At 44.1% G+C, this 19,924-nt stretch overlaps 1 protein-coding gene across 1 annotated transcript in view; it reads right to left on the reverse strand.

Annotated features, from left to right (window-relative positions):
* FHIP1A (FHF complex subunit HOOK interacting protein 1A) overlaps window positions 1-19,924 on the reverse strand; it is a 305,889-nt gene that overhangs the window by 16,660 nt on the left and 269,305 nt on the right. The window contains exons 8-10 of the mRNA XM_044300356.1: window positions 11,760-11,839; window positions 8,359-8,531; window positions 658-1,671 (exon numbers count right to left, since the gene is read on the reverse strand). Of these exons, the coding sequence (XP_044156291.1) occupies window positions 658-1,671; window positions 8,359-8,531; window positions 11,760-11,839 (1,267 nt within the window). The remainder of the gene's footprint in view (window positions 1-657; window positions 1,672-8,358; window positions 8,532-11,759; window positions 11,840-19,924) is intronic.

The following is a 19,924-nucleotide window of genomic DNA, read 5'->3' on the forward strand; positions in this document are numbered from 1 at the left end:
ATAGCTGTAGTATGCCCAGGCATGATGGGAGTTGTAGTTTTGCAACAGCTGGAGGGCCACGAGTTTGACATCCCTGCCTTAGAGTAACTACGTAGGTGGAGATAGGGAGCTGACAAAGTATCCTATGTCTAGGCAGATTTTCAGATTTCAGCAATAGCAGTATACCAGCTTCTGTTAAGGCCCCTTTGCATGGACTGACTGTGCAGGCAATTATCAACGAACTCCTCATTCCTGAAAATTCCATGCCATAACTGTGGCCATGCTTCTTATCTCCAGGTATTCTTATAAAAATATAACTGGGAAACAATTTAATAGAATTTTCGCAATTTGTCAAAAGGGGAAAGGGTAGAAAGCATAACACTATAGGTGGTTTTTATTTGTGGTATTTCATGTAAGGTGATATGTACTGAATGAAGCTTATATGTAGACTGCACTGACTAAATGCTACACTAAGTACTACTCTACCTTTCAGTGACATCCTTACACAGTCTGTGCTGTGCCAACAGGATATCCAAAGTCTGTACATCAAAGTGCCCACTTATCTATGTGGGTGTTATGAAAAAATATAAAATGTAGCTGAATACAGAAACCATTGTGTGAAGCGCTCTTTCTATTCCAACTCTACAGATTTAAGTGTTCTTAAGTTAACCTCCATACCTGTAAATGGAGCTGCTTGGGTCCTGGAAGAGTAATTTGAGTACACTGTAACATCCTTTGGCCCAGTGGGTGATGGTATGCTTTCTACAGTTGGTGTACCTAGAGAATACTTTTCAAATTCATCCTCATCATTAAGAGAAACAGTTTCAGGAGCTGGGGAACTGGGTATGTCCTCTGGTCTAGTGTTCAACCCATTTATGATTTCATCACAGCGAGCTATGAATTCTTCACTGTCTGGACTTATTGGATTCCTACTAGGGTCTTCCTCACAAGAGAATTCAAGCCTCAACTTTGGATTAGCCGTACGGCTATGTGTAGTTTGTTTCTTTACTACATTGTCATTGAGACTTGAGTTTTTCCTGTTATTCCTATCTGTATTGCTAACTTCCTGAGCCTGAAAATGCTGCTCTTTTTGATGCACATTAGTTTCTGGGTTTTTATCTGAACCATCCTCATTTTTCTCTCCTTGTGTTTCAACAGAATCCTTTTCAGCACATAGCATGTAAACCATTGCATCATTATCAAAGTCATCTTCTTCATTGTATGTGCCTTTAATGAACATTATTGCATTCTTTTTCATCTCTTGAATATGTTTCGGGGGTTCTGGGGGTAACACCGAATCCTGAGGTGGTTGTGGTGAACTGGTTCCTGAGTCTGGAGATATCCCTGTGTCATAACTATCATCCCATTCCAGGTCATCTTGCAGTTTTCCTCCAAAAGAAGGATTCTCAAAATAGAATGAACCTAATTGCTTTCTTCTTCCACCTCTGAAGGTAGGAAAGTCTTCTCTTCGAAAACTGTTTTCTAGTAGAGCTTGAAAAGAAGTTTCAGGGTCTGGGTTTTCCCCATCGTATGGGGCTGACCAGACTTTACAGTCCTCTGCACATCTAAGGATACTTTCTTCAGCTTCACAAAGGTACTTAAGGTAGCTTGCATCAACAGATTCCATATACTCCTCAGGAAATATGGATTCTGCTTCATATGAACTCAATGATAAATTAGCTTCACTAGAGTCTGTAAAATATAATTCAGAAAACTTTGTCAAATGAATTATTATAAACAATCGCAGTACTTTTATATACTTTCCATTTAATAATTGAATTAAGAATGGTGTAACTGGCAAATTTATAAATCACATAATAAAAAAAAATATGCCTGCATCCAACTGAAAACAGCTGTAAAGTCATGGCCACTAGGGGTCTCACTTCCACCTAAGTTGCAGTCTACTGCCTGTTGTCAGGCAAGATCCATCTCCGTTACGGAGATGGTGGAGAGAAAGTGGGGACGCGTGTCATAGCTTGCTGAGATCGTGAGCCTGATAAAAGATCTGCTTCTACACTGCTTGTGAACATGACAGGAGCCTCCTGTGTGACTGTAAGTATTATTTATCCCTCTTTATCTGTTCTGTGAGCTCTGGAGCTGACAACAAAGAAAGTATGAAGTAAGGGCAAGGTAGTACAGTGCTGGCAGAAAAGATACGCCCCCTGCTTCTGAGTGAAATGCATCTAGTTGTACAGCTGAAACAGGGAATAATATGGCTGAAAAAAATATTACGGAAGCCCAAACATAACTGTTCATTCACAGTTATGATTGTTCAAGCCATTATATAAACTTTTTTTTTTTTGAAACTCAGGTATGCTTTAAACTTTTCTCCACAGCTGCTTTCTAACTTATCTCTAACACCTTGGAAACCACAGCTAAAGATTAGTAATAAGTTAAAGAACACTGATTTCCAATCTGTCATTTGTATCTTTATATTCGCACAGATTTCCCATTGTGCAGCCACAAGCCAGGCCCTGCAAGTCCTCGCCATTATGTGCAAGGAGATACCAGGTAGTATAAAGATAAAAAATGCAGATTCAGAATCAGCCTGCTTTATAATATCCACTGATTACTACTGGTTAGTTGGTGTTTCCCGGGTAACTTGGAGGTGGCCATACATCTTAAAGAGATCATGTCAATTCAGTGGGACTGGCTGACCATATAATGTCCATAAAGGTGTCTCAACTGTCTCCGGACTGCAGATGCCAGGGAATGAAGGATCAGGCATGTTGGATGTCCATTCCTTTGTTCTCACAGGAGACAAGCTGCTACCAGAGGTACCTGGCAGCAGCTTATTCCCCTCTTTCTGACAGCTATTTAATGTGTATGGCAACATACCTCACTAACTGTGTCATTACCCTCTCACACACTATTTAATATCAGCTATATACAGCATGCATCACTGATGTCTTTTTGTGCTTTTTCTGCACACAGTGTTGCTTGAAGAATATTTGTAGTAATTGTTGGGTCAGTGGTGTTTTTTTTTTTTCCCAATCAAAATGCAACATTTCTCTATAGACCTTTCATAAGAACCTCAAAGTGGCATAAAAAAAAAGAAGCTACCAATAAGCTACCAAAAATGCATGTAAAAATGACGTAAAATGATTGACTTTTCTGCTTGTTCTTACAATGCACTGTACTCGGATGTAAATGTACTGTAAGACATAATCCAAAAATAAAGAAATATATGCAAAGTTAAATGTATGCTTTAAAATTGAACCAAATAACAAGCAGTGTGATTATAGCTTTTTTCGAATAAATTCAGGGGCATACGTTTTGTTCTATTCCCCAGGGAAAAAATAAAATTAAAGGGTTTCTACCACTTCGGTGTCACATATTTAGCTGTCAGACACTAGCGATCCGCTAGTGTCTGCTCTGCCCAACCATCCTAATATAATTGCTTTTGGGGCAGCCGTTTTGCTAAAAAAAGAACTTTTATTAATATGCTAATGAGCCTCTAGGTGCTATGGGGGCGTCATTAGCACCTAGAGGCTCCGTCTACCTTCAGAAACTGCCGCCGCCGAGCGCGTCCCTCCAGCCCGCCCATCTCCTCCTGAATGCGATCCTCCTTGTGAGCGTATGTATTCTGCGCATGCGCAGTGAATGTCTGACCGCTTCCTTGCTCAGACATCTCCACTGCGCCTGCGCGATGACGCCATAGTGCTCCGAGGAACAGGCGCAGTGGAGATGTCTGAGCAGGGAAGCTGTCAGACATTCACTGCGCATGCGCCGAATACAGGCGCTCACAAGGAGGATCGCATTCAGGAGGAGATGGGCGGGCTGGAGGGACGCGCTGGGCGGCGGCAGTTTCTGAAGGTAGACGGAGCCTCTAGGTGCTAATGACGCCCCCATAGCACCTAGAGGCTCATTAGCATATTAATAAAAGTTCTTTTTTTAGCAAAACGGCTGCCCCAAAAGCAATTATATTAGGATGGTTGGGCAGAGCAGACACTAGCGGATCGCTAGTGTCTGACAGCTAAATATGTGACACCGAAGTGGTAGAAACCCTTTAAGGAAGTGACAGATACCCATGCAGTCTTTATTACATCCCCATGAGTTATTTACCCAGTTCACACATACTTTTAAATCTCCTGTATGCATCATGCAATTTTTCTAGCTCATAGTCCATGAAGGAATTGTACTTCCTGTCACTGTGAACATCTTCCTTTAAGGTAAATGCTCTCCTGACATCCAGATGATTGTAAACTAAAAAGTTATTATTGCCATCGTTCTGAATCCTGATCCTTTTAACCTTCGGAAATTTATACTGGAGTGCACGCACACTCCAGAGATAAGAAACAGGGCAGCAGTTTAATCTGTGCTATTGAGAGCAACCATTCAAGGCGAAGACAGTTAGAATTTATGTAGTTTGTTAAAAGATATATAAGAAGAAAAGATTTTGCTCAATTTTTTAAAAACACGTCGAGAGGATACATTGGGTGACACAATATTGAAATAATCCTTTCTGTTACATTTGGTGGGAGTTTTACCTATGTATTCTGCACAGAAATGACAGGCTATCATCTTTAGGAAAAGCAAACTTTAGGGAACTATCATTCGATTTACAGACATAAAAGCATGGTAAAAGATTTGACCAAATATAGCATTATCAAGAGCACTTATGAACTAGTTAAAGGGTTTTCTGGGAGAAAAAATATTGTTGGTCTTAGGGTAGACCCTCAATGTTTGTGGCATGAGAGTTAAAGGGAATGTGTCAGCAAAAAATATGTATCTGCTAGTGAAAACCAGATAGCAATACATATCTTTTTTTCTAACCTGTTTTTATTTTCTGATAGCAGATTCTCTTATTTTCAACATGACTATGGGGGCTGCCATCTTGCCGGAGCACATCTTAACAGCATTTAGAGAGATATTTCACAGCAGCCAACATAGAACATAGACACAATGGACAGGAGGGGACCTCATTGATGTCTATGGGAGAGTTTTCTAGGCATGCTCTGTGACCTGAGATCAGGAGGAGGTAGATAAGCTGTGATATCACCTATTGTGAATTGTGGAGATAGATAGAAATAGGAGAAGTCCATCCGATTAAATAGCAGCCAGTAATAAGTAGAAATCTCAGCACCACACCAAGAAATTTAAAATATTTTGCTTTATTCATTCAAGTTTAAAATATTTGCACGGTACATAGGCAGCATGTTCTGAAACACGTCAACCAGATAGCCTTGTTCTGAGATTGTAACATCATCATGCTGACTGCATACTGTGCAATGATTTTACACATGCATGAATAAAGCTAAGGATTTTACATTTATTGGCATGGTGCTTAGATTTCTACTTATCACTGGCTGCTGTTCGGTTGAAAAACCCATTTTCGGTTGAAACACCACTACTGAATTTTAACCCCTTTGGGACACAGCCTTATTTCACCTTAAGGTCCAGGCCATTTTTTTCAAATCTGACCAGTGTCACTTTAAGTGGTGATAACTTTAAAACTCTTTGACTTATCCAGGCCATTCTGATATTGTTTTTTCGTCACATATTGTACTTCATGACACTGGTAAAATGAAGTTAAAAAAATTATTTTTATTTATAAAAAAAATACAAAATTTCCCAAAATGTTTTAAAAAATTGCTAATTTCCAAGTTTCAATTTCTCTACTTCTATAATACATAGTAATACCTCCAAAAATAGTTATTACTTTACATTCCCCATATGTCTACTTCATGTTTGGATCATTTTGGGAATGATATTTTATTTTTTGGGATGTTACAAGGCTTAGAAGTTTAGAAGCAAATCTTGAAATTTTTCAGAAATTTTCAAAAACCCAATTTCTAGGGACCAGTTTAGGTCTGAAGTCACTTTACGAGGGTTACATAATAGAAACCACCCAAAAATGACCCCATTCTAGAAACTACACCCCTCAAGGTATTCAAAACTGATTTTACAAACTTTGTTAACCCTTTAGGTGTTCCACAAGAATTAATGGAAAATAGAGATACAATTTAAAAATTTCACTTTTTTGGCAAATTTTCCATTTTAATCCATTTTTCCCAGTGACAAAGCAAGGGTTAACAGCCAAACAAAACTCAATATTTATTGCCCGGATTCTGTAGTTTACAGAAACACCTCATATGTGGTCGTAAACTGCTGTACGGGCACACGGTAGGGCACAGAAGGAAAGGAATGCCATACGGTTTTTTGAAGGCAGATTTTGCTGGACTGTTTTTTTTTTACACCATGTCCCATTTGAAGCCCCCCTGATGCACCCCTAGAGTAGAAACTCCATAAAAGTGACCCCATCTGAGAAACTACAACCCACAAGGTATTCTAAACTGCTTTTACAAACGTCGTTAACCCTTTAGGTGTTCCACAAGAGTTATTGGCAAATGGAGATGAAATTTCAGAATTTAAATTTTTGGGCAAATTTTCCATTTTAATACATTTTTACCAGTAACAAAGCAAGGGTTAACAGCCAAACAAAACTCAATATTTATGGCCCTGATTCTGTAGTTTACAGAAACACCCCATATGTGTTTGTAAACTGCTGTACGGGCACGCGGCAGGGCGCAGAAGGAAAGGAATGCCATACGGTTTTTGGAAGACAGATTTTTTTGGAAGACAGATTTTTTTTGACACCATGTCCCATTTGAAGCCCCCCTGATGCACCCCTAGAGTAGAAACTCCAAAAAAGTGACCCCATTTTAGAAACTACGGGATAGGGTGGCAGTATTGTTGGTACTAGTTTAGGGTACATATGATTTTTGGTTGCTCTATATTACACTTTTTGTGAGGCAAGGTACCGTTTTTATTTTTTGTTATTTACAACATTCATCTAACAGGTTAGATCATGTGATATTTTTATAGAGCAGGTTGTCATGGATGCGGTGATACCTAATATGTATACTTTTTCTTTATTTATGTAAGTTTTACACAATGATTTCATTTTTGAAGCAAAAAAAATCATCTTTTAGTGTTTCCATAGTCTGAGAGTCATAATTTTTTCAGTTTTTGGGCGATTACCTTGGGTAGTGTATCATTTTTGCGGGATGAGATGACGGTTTTATTGGTACTATTTTGGGGTGCTTGTGACTTTTTGATCGCTTGCTATTACACTTTTTGTGATGTAAGGTGACAAAAAATGCCTTTTTTTACACCGTTCTTATTTTTAGTTTTTTACGGTATTCACCTGAGGGGTTAGGTCATGTGATATTTTTATAGAGCCAGTCGATATGGACGCGGTGATACCTAATATGTATACTTTTTTTTCCCCTATTTTTTTTTTTATTTACTTTATTTGAGGAAAATGACGTTTTTGTTTATTTTTACTTGAAACTTTTAATTTTTGGGGGGGGAAACTTTATTTTTCAAACTTTTTTTCACTTTATTTTTTGTGCCACTTTGGGACTTGAACTTTTGGGGGTCTAATCCCTTTACAATGCATTCCAATACTTCTGTATTGGAATGCATTGGCTGTATGAGTAATACAGTGAGTATTGCTCATACAGCTTCCGGCCTGTGAGATCCAGGGGGCTGGTTCTCACAGGCTCATCACCGGAAGGCAGCGCGCTGCCTTCCTTAGGCATCGCGCTGCCTTCCATGACATCGGGTCCCCCTACAGCCGCATGGGGACCCAATGGCACAGCCCGCCGCAGGTAAAAGCACCAATCCGCAGGTTTGAATTGACCCCCCCTCCCCCCCCGCGCATTTAGCCAAGGTGCCTGCTCAATGATTTGAGCAGGCACCTTGTTCCCATCACCGCCCGCTGGGCGGCGGTGATCAGAAATACACATGACGTACCGGTATGTCATGTGTCCTTAAGTACCAGGACAACATGCCGTACCGGTACGTCATGTGTCCTGAAGAGGTTAAGCCACATCCCTTCTTTTAAGCCCCTTTCTTAGCTAAAACTGTATAGCGAGATGCAAAAAGGGTTTGAAACATAATAGATCTGGCACACAGAATGTATGCCAGGTTTTTTAGTGAAAATTGAACCAGAATTCTAGTCCATTTAGCTTAGTAAATTTCCTCTATTGTTTTGCTGATAAAACAAGGCAGGTCCCCTCTGATCATTCTAAGAGCCAGTTATTGGGATAGACCAGGGACGGCCAAACTACGGCTCTCCAGCTGTTGCAAAACTACAACTCCCACCATGCCCAGACCGCCTACAGCTATCAGCCTACAGCAGGGCCTGGTGAGAATTTATTTTTCCAACAGCTGGAGAGCCACAAGTTGGCCATTCCTGGGATAGACCATTAATGCTTTGTACTGGAAAGCCTTTTTAAAAACCTTGTCACGCTAGACCTCTTCCACATATACCTGTTTAAATGTAAAGCTCATTTCAGGGTCTGATATATTGTCAGAAGGTGGTGAATACATACAGTATTGGTTTTCATGATTGGAATACAGAGTTTTTACCTTGTTTCAATTTTAACAACATGATATAATTTTTATCCAAATCTTCTCCATTAACTGCAGTGTTACAACAACAGATGGGAGTTAAGGCCAAAAATTTTGCTGCAGAATTGCAGTCTCGTTCTTTTACTGCATTGCGCTGGCTAACCATCATGAAATTACATGGTAAGAGATACCTGAAAAAGCAAGAACATTTTGTCAAGCTACCTACATATAGTATGTACATAGTTGTACCATCTAGAGTAAAAATGTGTACAGGGCGGCCTACGAAAAAGTAGCCTGCCTCCAGCAATAGTATGACAAGATGAACAAGCAAGTGGATTGTTATTATTATTTTTTAATTACCCACAAGTCACAAAAGATGCTGAAAGTGTTCCCCGTTCACGTCTATACATCTTTGGGCACGTCGGATTATGTTGGTGATAATGCGGATAGTGTTTGTGATGTTCTCCTTGCGTTCATCCAGGGGATGTGGATTGTTAGCGTGCACTTTCTGTTTTAAATTTCCCCACAGATAAAAAGTTGCATGAGGACAAGTCTGGGGAACGTGGTGGCCGTCAGCCCTTGCTCACAGTTCGCTCTCCTGTAAACATTCTATGAACCCGTACCTGTGAGTTCCGTGAGGTGGGGCATGTTGCCCCACCGTGCTAGAAAAAGCAGGACATTTTGTTTTTTGGAGCATCACTGTTGAAGAGCTGCAAGCGGTATCAGCCAACATAATCCGAGATGCATAGATGTGAACGGGGAACCATCAGCATCTTTTGTGACTTGTGGGTGATAAAAAATAAATATCCACTTCTCATAATATCGCTGGAGGTGGGCTACATTTTTGTTGGCCACCCTGTATTTCTATATATGAAATAATATGCAGTACTTATCAACATAGTAGGCAGTTGGGTCTAGCCAAGTGCGAATCTTATGTACTATTTACTAAGCCTATAACAATTGACAGTGAGTTTTTTTTTCTGATATGTCTGTAAAAATAAATGTATAACTTCAGAACCTTACAGCACTTCATACATCAACCATCTCTCTCTGATAGAGGGTGTACCTGCCAGGCGAGAAGTTCTTCCTCCTGTACTGCTTGCATCAAAATAGGAAAGTTACGGTACATGTAAGCAGTGCGGACAGGCCACTGACTTGTAATAATAAAGAGGGAAAGTGGGACATTGTGGTTGGCAGCAGGGGTTATTATGGCTGACAGTGGGGCTTCTGAGACCAAACTCCGTTGTGGCATTGTGGCTGGCAGTCAGAGATCCATGGCCGGTAATATTAAGACTGTCACAAGGGTTGGTATTGTAATTGGTAATTGGTCAGTATATTGGAGTGGAGCTAGCATTGGCCATTGGCATTGTCAGTCCAAAATACTAGGATATGGAGGATCTTGACTACAATAATAAGAATAACGTCTGATCACACCCACGGTGACAACTGGTGAAAAAGGATGTGATGTTGGAAAATCAGTTAATGCTATGAATGGATACAATTAGTAGATGTAAGACTATAAAGGGACACTTCCATGGAATAGGGGTATTTTTTTAACTCAATATTCATAGGAAACATTTTTTGGCCATTTTTATATTTTTTTTCAAAGCACTCATTCTGTCTCAGGAATTTCATAGAGAGAAAAGTTCTCAATGGAAGAACAGAGTAAGAACAGGAATTCATATTTTATAAAATACAGGAATTCTTTTTTTATATAAAAAAAAATAGATGGAATAATCACATAATGGAACTGTCTTTTCAAGATCAAACTGCTGCCTAATGAAATGTTTCTTGCTATAATATTTCATTCGTTTTCATAAATAGCAAGCAATAGATTTTTGGTTATTATACAATCATCCCTACAGTGTTATTTCAGCAGCTACGATAATAACCAAATGGCTAAGGGTACTTTCACACTAGCTTTAGAAGAATCTGGAACTCCATATGCAAATGAAAATCATTTGTTTCCGGATCTGGATGCTGATCCGTCTGACAAATACATTGCAATACCGGATCCATCTCTCCGATGTCATTTGGAAAAACGTATCTGGTATTTTTTTTTTTCCCCAGAACACTTTATCCCGGATCTGGCATTAATACATTTCAATGGAAATTAATCCGGCAATCTGGCGGCAAGTGTTCCAGAATTTTGGCCGGGGAAAATACTGCAACATGCTGCAGAATTTTCTCTGGCCAAATACCGTAAAAGGGACTGAACTGAAGAGACATCCTGATGCATACTGAACGGATAGCTTTCCATTCAGAATGCATTTTATATTCAATTGGTGCTATACATAAAAAGAAGGTTGATTAATAATACAGACTTGGTTTAGTGTAGGAAGTCAATGAGGCAGCACACATAAATGTGCAGAAAGCTGAGGTTCCATCCTGAGGGAACACTGGGGCTCATACATTAGATATAGTCACTCTTTGATTGACTTTAAAACATTTTTACTTTTAAAGAATAATATAGCTGGACACTGCACACTTGGAGTCTTTCTAAACCTAAAATCTAGAGTTTGCTGTATGGAGATGTGTGAAAGCAACTCTCTGGGAGGTCAGATTGGAGAAAGAAATCACATGAATTACAAACAGACATTTTAGACCTAAAAGAGGTTGTCATTTTAAAACAACCCCTGCTCATATCCGCCAGAATGGACAGTCACACCGGAGGGCTGCATTTCCATGGTAGAGTCACTTTGTACTGTGGCATGCTGTCAGGGCCGTCTTTAGTATTGATTGGACCCTGGGCAAGAGGGAGAACACAAGTGCCGCTGCCACATTCATAGGTCCATACTTTATTAACTAAGTAGCAGGACATGTAGGACATACATGGGGGATCTCCCTGCACTTACTGTTATTTCTGGGCGCCACTCCGTTGGGCCACTGTGGCCCCCGTTACATTCTCCCGCGCTGTATGCTAAGTAACAGCATCAGAACAGGGAGGAGACATTTTCTCTGTGGGTGTTCAGAGCGTCACAGTCACAGGGAGAAAAAACAACTCACCTTCTCCCTGGCTGTGACGTTCTGCACTGCGATTGGACAGCTGTTCCTTAGCATACAGCGTGGGAGAATGCAACGAGGGCCGCAACGGCACCCAGAAATAATAGTAAGTGCAGGAACATCCCCCATGTATGCCCTACATGTCCTGCTACTTAGTTATTAAAGTATGGACCCCTGAAAGGTCCTCCAGTGGCCAGCGGGGCTCAAGAGCCAGCTGCCTTGGGCCCCCCAGGAGCAACAGGGCCTGGGGCAGCTGCCCCTTTTGCCCCACGTTAAAGACGGCCCTCCATGCTGTGTAACAGGACTGACTGTTAGAAAAGTAAGATTGCTGTGTTGTTTTTAAAAATGGGTTTTCAGTGCAAATCTTTTAATTTTTTTTATTTCATTATAATGACTAATACACTATAAGGAATCACCTTAAAATGAGTTGTAACATCACATCTTCACAATGAAAGCCAATAAGGGTTCGAAACATGGCCAAGGATACCACACACAACTAAAAGAAAAATGAAATAAAAATTAAATAAAATATGGATTATGTTTACCAGGAACAATATCACAAGAACCTCTAAATATGAAGTTATGTATAAACTAACATCCCTTTAATCCAGCATCGATATGAACCTGATATGTTTCTGGACAGTCATAAAACAGTATACACAAAATGGTTAACACAAAATCTGCAGCTATAATTTTTGTTTTGTAATTTCTTTCCGATATCCGTCTTATATGTATGGAAGATGTTGGGTGTTTAAATATGGTATCAGGTCAGGAGATGAGGCAGCACCACAGCCACTGGTGTGTGATACAGCAGACAGCCGCGGGCAGTGTCCGTGATCAGAGACAACTCAATTGTGACCACAGCATCTAAAATGTCATTTAGAGAGTGGGTGCCCCCTCTGACAACTGAACATCCCCATCTCATGACAAGATTAAGACAGCTTTTCGGTTACTATTAGAGATGAGCGAATCAAAGTTGATGAAGTGAAATTCGATCCGAATTTCAGGAAAAAATCGATTCGCACCAAAGCCGAATTTCCTCACGCTTCGTGGTAACGAATCACATTTTTTTCCCTAAAATGGCTGCTGCATGTGTTAGGACATGGAGCAAAGAACTTTGGGAACGAGGGATCACCCACAATGCTATAAATGCAGCCAATCAGCAGCCAGCCAGCCCCTGTGATGTCACAACTAGGGATGAGCGAACCCGAACTGTATAGTTTGACACGGACCCGAACCCGAACATTTTCGTAAAAGTCCGGGTTCGGGTTCGGTGTTTGGCGCTTTCTTGGCGCTTTTTGAAAGGCTGCAAAGCGGCTAATCAACATGCGTCATACTACTTGCCCCAAGAGGCCATCACAGCCATGCCTACTATTGGCATGGCTGTGATTGGCCAGTGCAGCATGTGACCCAGCCTCTATTTAAACTGGAGTCACGTAGCGCCGCACGTCACTCTGCTCTGATCAGTGTAGGGAGAGGATGCAGCTGCTGCTGTTAGGGCGAGATTAGGCACTAGACAGGGATTTACTCAGCAAAAACACTTAATGAAGTGATCGATCTACAGCTGTGAATCATTAATCTTCTGCTATTCAATTGCTCACTGTTTTTAGGCTGCCCAGAGCGTTTTTCAGTCACTTTTTTCTGGGGTGATCCGCGGCCATTTTGTGTCTTGTGGTGCGCCAGCACAAGCTGCCACCAAGTCCATTTAACCATCAATAGTGTGTTTTTTTTTTTTTTTGCTATATCCTACATCAGGGGCTTGGCTGTGCTTGCTATTTTATTGAGGGGTAAAATACAATTGCCAAAATAGCAGTACCCTAAATCTGGTGTTTCAGCTGTGGCTATCCAATTGTAATACTGTCTGCTGTCTGGCAAAGGATATATTTTTGTTCTGGGTTGAAATACAATTCCCAAATTAGCAATTCCCTAAATCAGTGGTTTCTGCTGTATCAGGCCAAGTTTAAATCGATCCATAAAAGGGTATATTAGATTGAAGGTGCTGATAGGGTCATCCTCAATAACTTCACACGCTACCGTGCATTTCCAAGTTAAATTCTGTCCGCAAACGTATACCTGTCATCCAGCGCCTAAATAATAGGCCTAAAATTTATATTCAGCTAAATCGGTGTTTATTGCTGTGGCTGGTCAATTCATTTAGTGTCCGCCAAAGCACAGTTTTTGTTCTGGGTTGAAATACAATTCCCAACTTAGCAATTCCCTAAATCAGTGGTTTCTGCTGTATCAGGCCAACTTTAAATTTATCCATAAAAGGGTATAATAGATCGAAGTTGCGGATAGGGTCATCCTCAATAACTTCACACGCTACCATGCATTTCCAAGTCTAATTCTGTCCGTAAACATATACCTGTCATCCAGCGCCTAAATACTAGGCCTACAATTTATATTTAGCTAAATCTGTCGTTACTGCTGTGCCTGTATTAGTGTAATACAGTACCTAAATAGATAGCCAGATAGTGTTAGGTGTCTGTAAAAAAAGGCCTGAATTTGAATTCAATACATTGGGCCAAATAAATTTTTTCTTATTGTGGTGAACGGTAACAATGAGGAAAACATCTAGTAAGGGGCGCGGACATGGTCGTGGTGGTGTTAGTAGACCCTCTGGTGCTGGGAGAGGACGTGGCCTTTCTGCCACAGCCACACGTCCTAGTGAACCAACTACCTCAGGTCCCAGTAGCCGCCAGAATTTACAGCGATATTTGGTGGGGCCCAATGCCGTTCTAAGGATGGTAAGGCCTGAGCAGGTACAGGCATTAGTCAATTGGGTGGCCGACAGTGGATCCAGCACGTTCACATTATCTCCCACCCAGTCTTCTGCAGAAAGCGCACAGATGGCGCCTGAAAACCAACCCCATCAGTCTGTCACATCACCCCCATGCATATAAGGGAAACTGTCTGAGCCTCAAGTTATGCAGCAGTCTCTTATGCTGTTTGAAGACTCTGCTGACAGGGTTTCCCAAGGGCATCCACCTAGCCCTTCCCCAGCGGTGGAAGACATAGAATGCACTGACGCACAACCACTTATGTTTCCTGATGATGAGGACATGGGAATACCACCTCAGCACGTCTCTGATGATGACAAAACACAGGTGCCAACTGCTGCGTCTTTCTGCAGTGTGCAGACTGAACAGGAGGTCAGGGAGGAAGACTGGGTGGAAGATGATGCAGGGGACGATGAGGTCCTAGACCCCACATGGAATGAAGGTCGTGCCACTGACTTTCACAGTTCAGAGGAAGAGGCAGTGGTGAGACTGAGCCAACAGCGTAGCAAAAGAGGGAGCAGTGGGCAAAAGCAGAACACCCGCCGCCAAAAGACTCAGCCTGCGACTGACCGCCGCCATCTGGGACCGAGCACCCCAAAGGCAGCTTCAAGGAGTTCCCTGGCATAGCACTTCTTCAAACAATGTGCTGATGACAAGACCCGAGTGGTTTGCACGCTGTGCCATCAGAGCGTGAAGCGAGGCATTAACGTTCTGAACCTTAGCACAACCAGCATGACCAGGCACCTGCATGCAAAGCATGAACTGCAGTGGAGTAAACACCTTAAAAACAAGGAACTCACTCAGGCTCCCCCTGCGACCTCTTCTGCTGCTGCCGCCTCGGCCTCTTCTGCTGCTGCCGCCTCGGCCTCTTCCTCCGCCTCTGGAGGAACGTTGGCACCTGCCGCCCAGTAAACAGAGGATGTACCACCAACACCACCACCTCCGTCACCAGCGTTCAGCTCTCCATCTCACAAACATTTGAGAGAAAGCGTAAATTCACACCTAGCCACCCTCGATCCCTGGCCCTGAATGCCAGCATTTCTAAACTACTGGCCTATGAAATGCTGTCATTCAGGCTGGTGGACACAGACAGCTTCAAACAGCTCATGTCGCTTGCTGTCCCACAGTATGTTGTTCCCAGCCGCCACTACTTCTCCAAGAGAGCCGTGCCTTCCCTGCACAACCAAGTATCCGATAAAATCAAGTGTGCACTGCGCAACGCCATCTGTGGCAAGGTCCACCTAACCACAGATACGTGGACCAGTAAGCACGGCCAGGGACGCTATATCTCCCTAACTGCACACTGGGTAAATGTAGTGGCGGCTGGGCCCCAGGCGGAGAGCGTCCTTCCGCCGCCAAGGATCGCAGGGCAGCATTCTTTGCCTCCTGTAGCCTCCTCCTACTCGGCTTCCTCCTCCTCTTCTTCCACCTGCTCATCCAGTCAGCCACACACCTTCACCACCAACTTCAGCACAGCCCGGGGTAAACGTCAGCAGGCCATTCTGAAACTCATATGTTTGGGGGACAGGTCCCACACCGCACAAGAGTTGTGGCGGGGTATAGAACAACAGACCGACGAGTGGTTGCTGCCGGTGAGCCTCAAGCCCGGCCTGGTGGTGTGCGATAATGGGCGAAATCTCGTTGCAGCTCTGGGACTAGACGGTTTGACGCACATCCCTTGCCTGGCGCATGTGCTGAATTTGGTGGTGCAGAAGTTCATTCACAACTACCCCGACATGTCAGAACTGCTGCATAAAGTGCGGGCCGTCTGTTCGCGCTTCCGGCGTTCACATCCTGCCGCTGCTCGCCTGTCTGCGCTACAGCGTAACTTCGGCCTTCCCGCTCATCGCCTCATTTGCGACGTGCCCACCAGGTGGAACTCCACCTTGCACATGCTGGACAGACTGTGCGAGCAGCAGCAGGCCATAGTGGAGTTTCAGCTGCAGCACGCACGGGTCAGTCGCACTGCGGAACAGCACCACTTCACCACCAATGACTGGGCCTCTATGCGAGACCTGTGTGCCCTGTTGCGCTGTTTAGAGTACTCCACCAACATGGCCAGTGGCGATGACGCCGTTATCAGGGTTACAATACCACTTCTATGTCTCCTTGAGAAAACACTTAGGGCAATGATGGAAGAGGAGGTGGCCCAGGAGGAGGAGGAGGAGGAGGAAGAGAAGGGTAATTTAAGGCCAGTCTCTTAGAAGTGACTCAGAGGGAGGTTTTTTGCAACAGCAGAGGCCAGGTACAAATGTGGCCAGCCAGGGCCCACTATTGGAGGATGAGGAGGAGGTGGAGGAGGATGAGGATGAAGCATGTTCACAGCGGGGTGGCACCCAATGCAGCTCGGGCCCATCACTGGTGCGTGGCTGGGGGGAAACGCAGGACGATGACGGTACGCCTCCCACAGAGGACAGCTTGTCCTTACCTCTGGGCAGCCTGGCACACATGAGCGACTACTTGCTGCAGTGCCTGCGCAACGACAGCAGAGTTGCCCACATTTTAACGTGTGCGGACTACTGGGTTGCCACCCTGCTGGATCCACGGTACAAAGACAATGTGCCCACCTTACTTCCTGCACTGGAGCGTGATAGGAAGATGCGCGAGTACAAGCGCACATTGGTAGACGCGCTACTGAGAGCATTCCCAAATGTCACAGGGGAACAAGTGGAAGCCCAAGGCGAAGGCAGAGGAGGAGCAGGAGGTCGCCAATGCAGCTGTGTCACGGCCAGCTCCTCTGAGGGCAGGGTTAGCATGGCAGAGATGTGAAAAAGTTTTGTCAACACGCCACAGCTAACTGCACCACCACCTGATATGGAACGTGTTTACAGGAGGCAACATTTCACTAACATGGTGGAACAGTACGTGTGCACACCCCTCCACGTACTGACTGATGGTTTGGCCCCATTCAACTTCTGGGTCTCCAAATTGTCCACGTGGCCAGAGCTGGCCTTTTATGCCTTGGAGGTGCTGGCCTGCCTGGCGGCCAGCGTTTTGTCTGAATGTGTATTCAGCACGGCAGGGGGCGTCATTACAGACAAACGCAGCCGCCTGTCTACAGCCAATGTGGACAAGCTGACGTTCATAAAAATTAACCAGGCATGGATCCTACAGGACCTGTCCATCCATGGGGCAGATTAGACATTTATAACTACCTCCCCTTAACCATATATTATTGTACTCCAGGGCACTTCCTCATTCAATCCTATTTTTATTTTCATTTTACCATTATATTGCGGGGCAACCCAAAGTTGAATGAACCTCTCCTCTGTCTGGGTGCCGGGGTCTAAAAATATCTGACAGTGGCCTGTTCCAGTTTTGGGTGACGTGAAGCCTGATTCTCTGCTATGACATGAAGCCTGAATCTCTGCTATGGGACCTCTCTCCTCTGTCTGGGTGCCGGGGCCTAAATATCTGACAATGGACTGTTCCAGTTTTGGGTGACGTGAAGCCTGATTCTCTGCTATGACATGAAGCCTGATTCTCTGCTGACATGAAGCCTGAATCTCTGCTATGGGACCTCTCTCCTCTGTCTGGGTGCCGGGGCCTAAATATCTGACAATGGCCTGTTCCAGTGGTGGGTGACGTGAAGCCTGATTCTCTGCTATGACATGAAACCTGATTCTCTGCTGACATGAAGCCTGAATCTCTGCTATGGGACCTCTCTCCTCTGTCTGGGTGCCGGGGCCTAAATATCTGACAATGGACTGTTCCAGTTTTGGGTGACGTGAAGCCTGATTCTCTGCTATGACATGAAGCCTGATTCTCTGCTGACATGAAGCCTGAATCTCTGCTATGGGACCTCTCTCCTCTGTCTGGGTGCCGGGGCCTAAATATCTGACAATGGCCTGTTCCAGTGGTGGGTGACGTGAAGCCTGATTCTCTGCTATGACATGAAGCCTGATTCTCTGCTGACATGAAGCCTGATTCTCTGCTGACATGAAGCCTGAATCTCTGCTATGGGACCTCTCTCCTCTGTCTGGGTGCCGGGGCCTAAATATCTGACAATGGACTGTTCCAGTTTTGGGTGACGTGAAGCCTGATTCTCTGCTATGACATGAAGACTGAATCTCTGCTATAGGACCTCTCTCCTCTGTCTGGGTGCCGGGGCCTAAAAATATCTGACAGTGGCCTGTTCCAGTGTTGGGTGACATGAAGCATGATTCTCTGCTATGACATGAAGCCTGAATCTCTGCTATGGGACCTCTCTCCTCTGTCTGGGTGCTGGGGCCTAAATATCTGACAATGGACTGTTCCAGTTTTGGGTGACGTGAAGCCTGATTCTCTGCTATGACATGAAGCCTAAATCTCTACTATGGGACCTCTCTCCTCTGTCTGGGTGCCGGGGCCTAAAAATATCTGACAGTGGCCTGTTCCAGTGTTGGGTGACATGAAGCCTGATTCTCTGCTATGACATGAAGCCTGATTCTCTGCTGACATGAAGCCTGATTCTCTGCTGACATGAAGCCTGAATCTCTGCTATGGGACCTCTCTCCTCTGTCTGGGTGCCGGGGCCTAAATATCTGACAATGGCCTGTTCCAGTGGTGGGTGACGTGAAGCCTGATTCTCTGCTATGACATGAAGCCTGAATCTCTGCTATGGGACCTCTCTCCTCTGTCTGGGTGCCGGGGCCTAAAAATATCTGACAGTGGCCTGTTCCAGTGTTGGGTGACATGAAGCCTGATTCTCTGCTATGACATGAAGCCTGATTCTCTGCTGACATGAAGCCTGAATCTCTGCTATGGGACCTCTCTCCTCTGTCTGGGTGCCGGGGCCTAAATATCTGACAATGGCCTGTTCCAGTGGTGAGTGACGTGAAGCCTGATTCTCTGCTATGACATGAAGCCTGATTCTCTGCTGACATGAAGCCTGAATCTCTGCTATGGGACCTCTCTCCTCTGTCTGGGTGCTGGGGCCTAAATATTTGACAAGGGACTGTTCCAGTTTTGGGTGACGTGAAGCCTGATTCTCTGCTATGACATGAAGCCTGAATCTCTGCTATGGGACCTCTCTCCTCTGTCTGGGTGCCGGGGCCTAAATATCTGACAATGGCCTGTTCCAGTGGTGGGTGACGTGAAGCCTGATTCTCTGCTATTGACATGAAGCCTGATTTTCTGCCATGACATGAAGCCTGATTCTCTGCTATGACATGAAGCCTGATTCTCTGCTATGACATGAAGCCTGATTCTCTGCTATAGGACCTCTCTCCTGTGTCTGGGTGCCAGGGCCAAAATATCTGACAATGGCCTGTTCCAGTTTTTGGTGACGTGAAGCCTGATTCTCTGCTATGACATGAAGCCTGATTCTCTGCAATGGGACCTCTCTCCTCTGTCTGGGTGCCGGGGTCTAAATATCTGACAGTGGCCTGTTCCAGTGGTGGGTGACATGAAGCCTGATTCTCTGCTATGGGACCTCTCTCCAATTGATATTGGTTAATTTTTATTTATTTTATTTTTATCTATTTCCCTATCCACATTTGTTTGCAGGGAATTTAACTACATTTTGCTGCCTTTTGCAGCCCTCTAGCCCTTTCCTGGGCTGTTTTACAGCCTTTTTAGTGCCGAAAAGTTCGGGTCCCCATTGACTTCAATGGGGTTCGGGACGAAGTTCGGGTCGGGTTCGGATCCCGAACCCGAACATTTACGGGAAGTTCGGCCGAACTTCTCGAACCCGAACATCCAGGTGTTCGCTCAACTCTAGTAACAACCCTATAAATACCCTCAGCCATTTTGGATTCTGCTATTTTCCAGTGTACTAAGTGCAGGGTAGAGACATCAGGAGGTGCTAGGAAAGTGCTAGG

The sequence above is a fragment of the Bufo gargarizans genome, chromosome 1 (genome assembly GCF_014858855.1).
Source record: "Bufo gargarizans isolate SCDJY-AF-19 chromosome 1, ASM1485885v1, whole genome shotgun sequence".
Taxonomy (NCBI): Eukaryota; Metazoa; Chordata; class Amphibia; order Anura; family Bufonidae; genus Bufo; species Bufo gargarizans.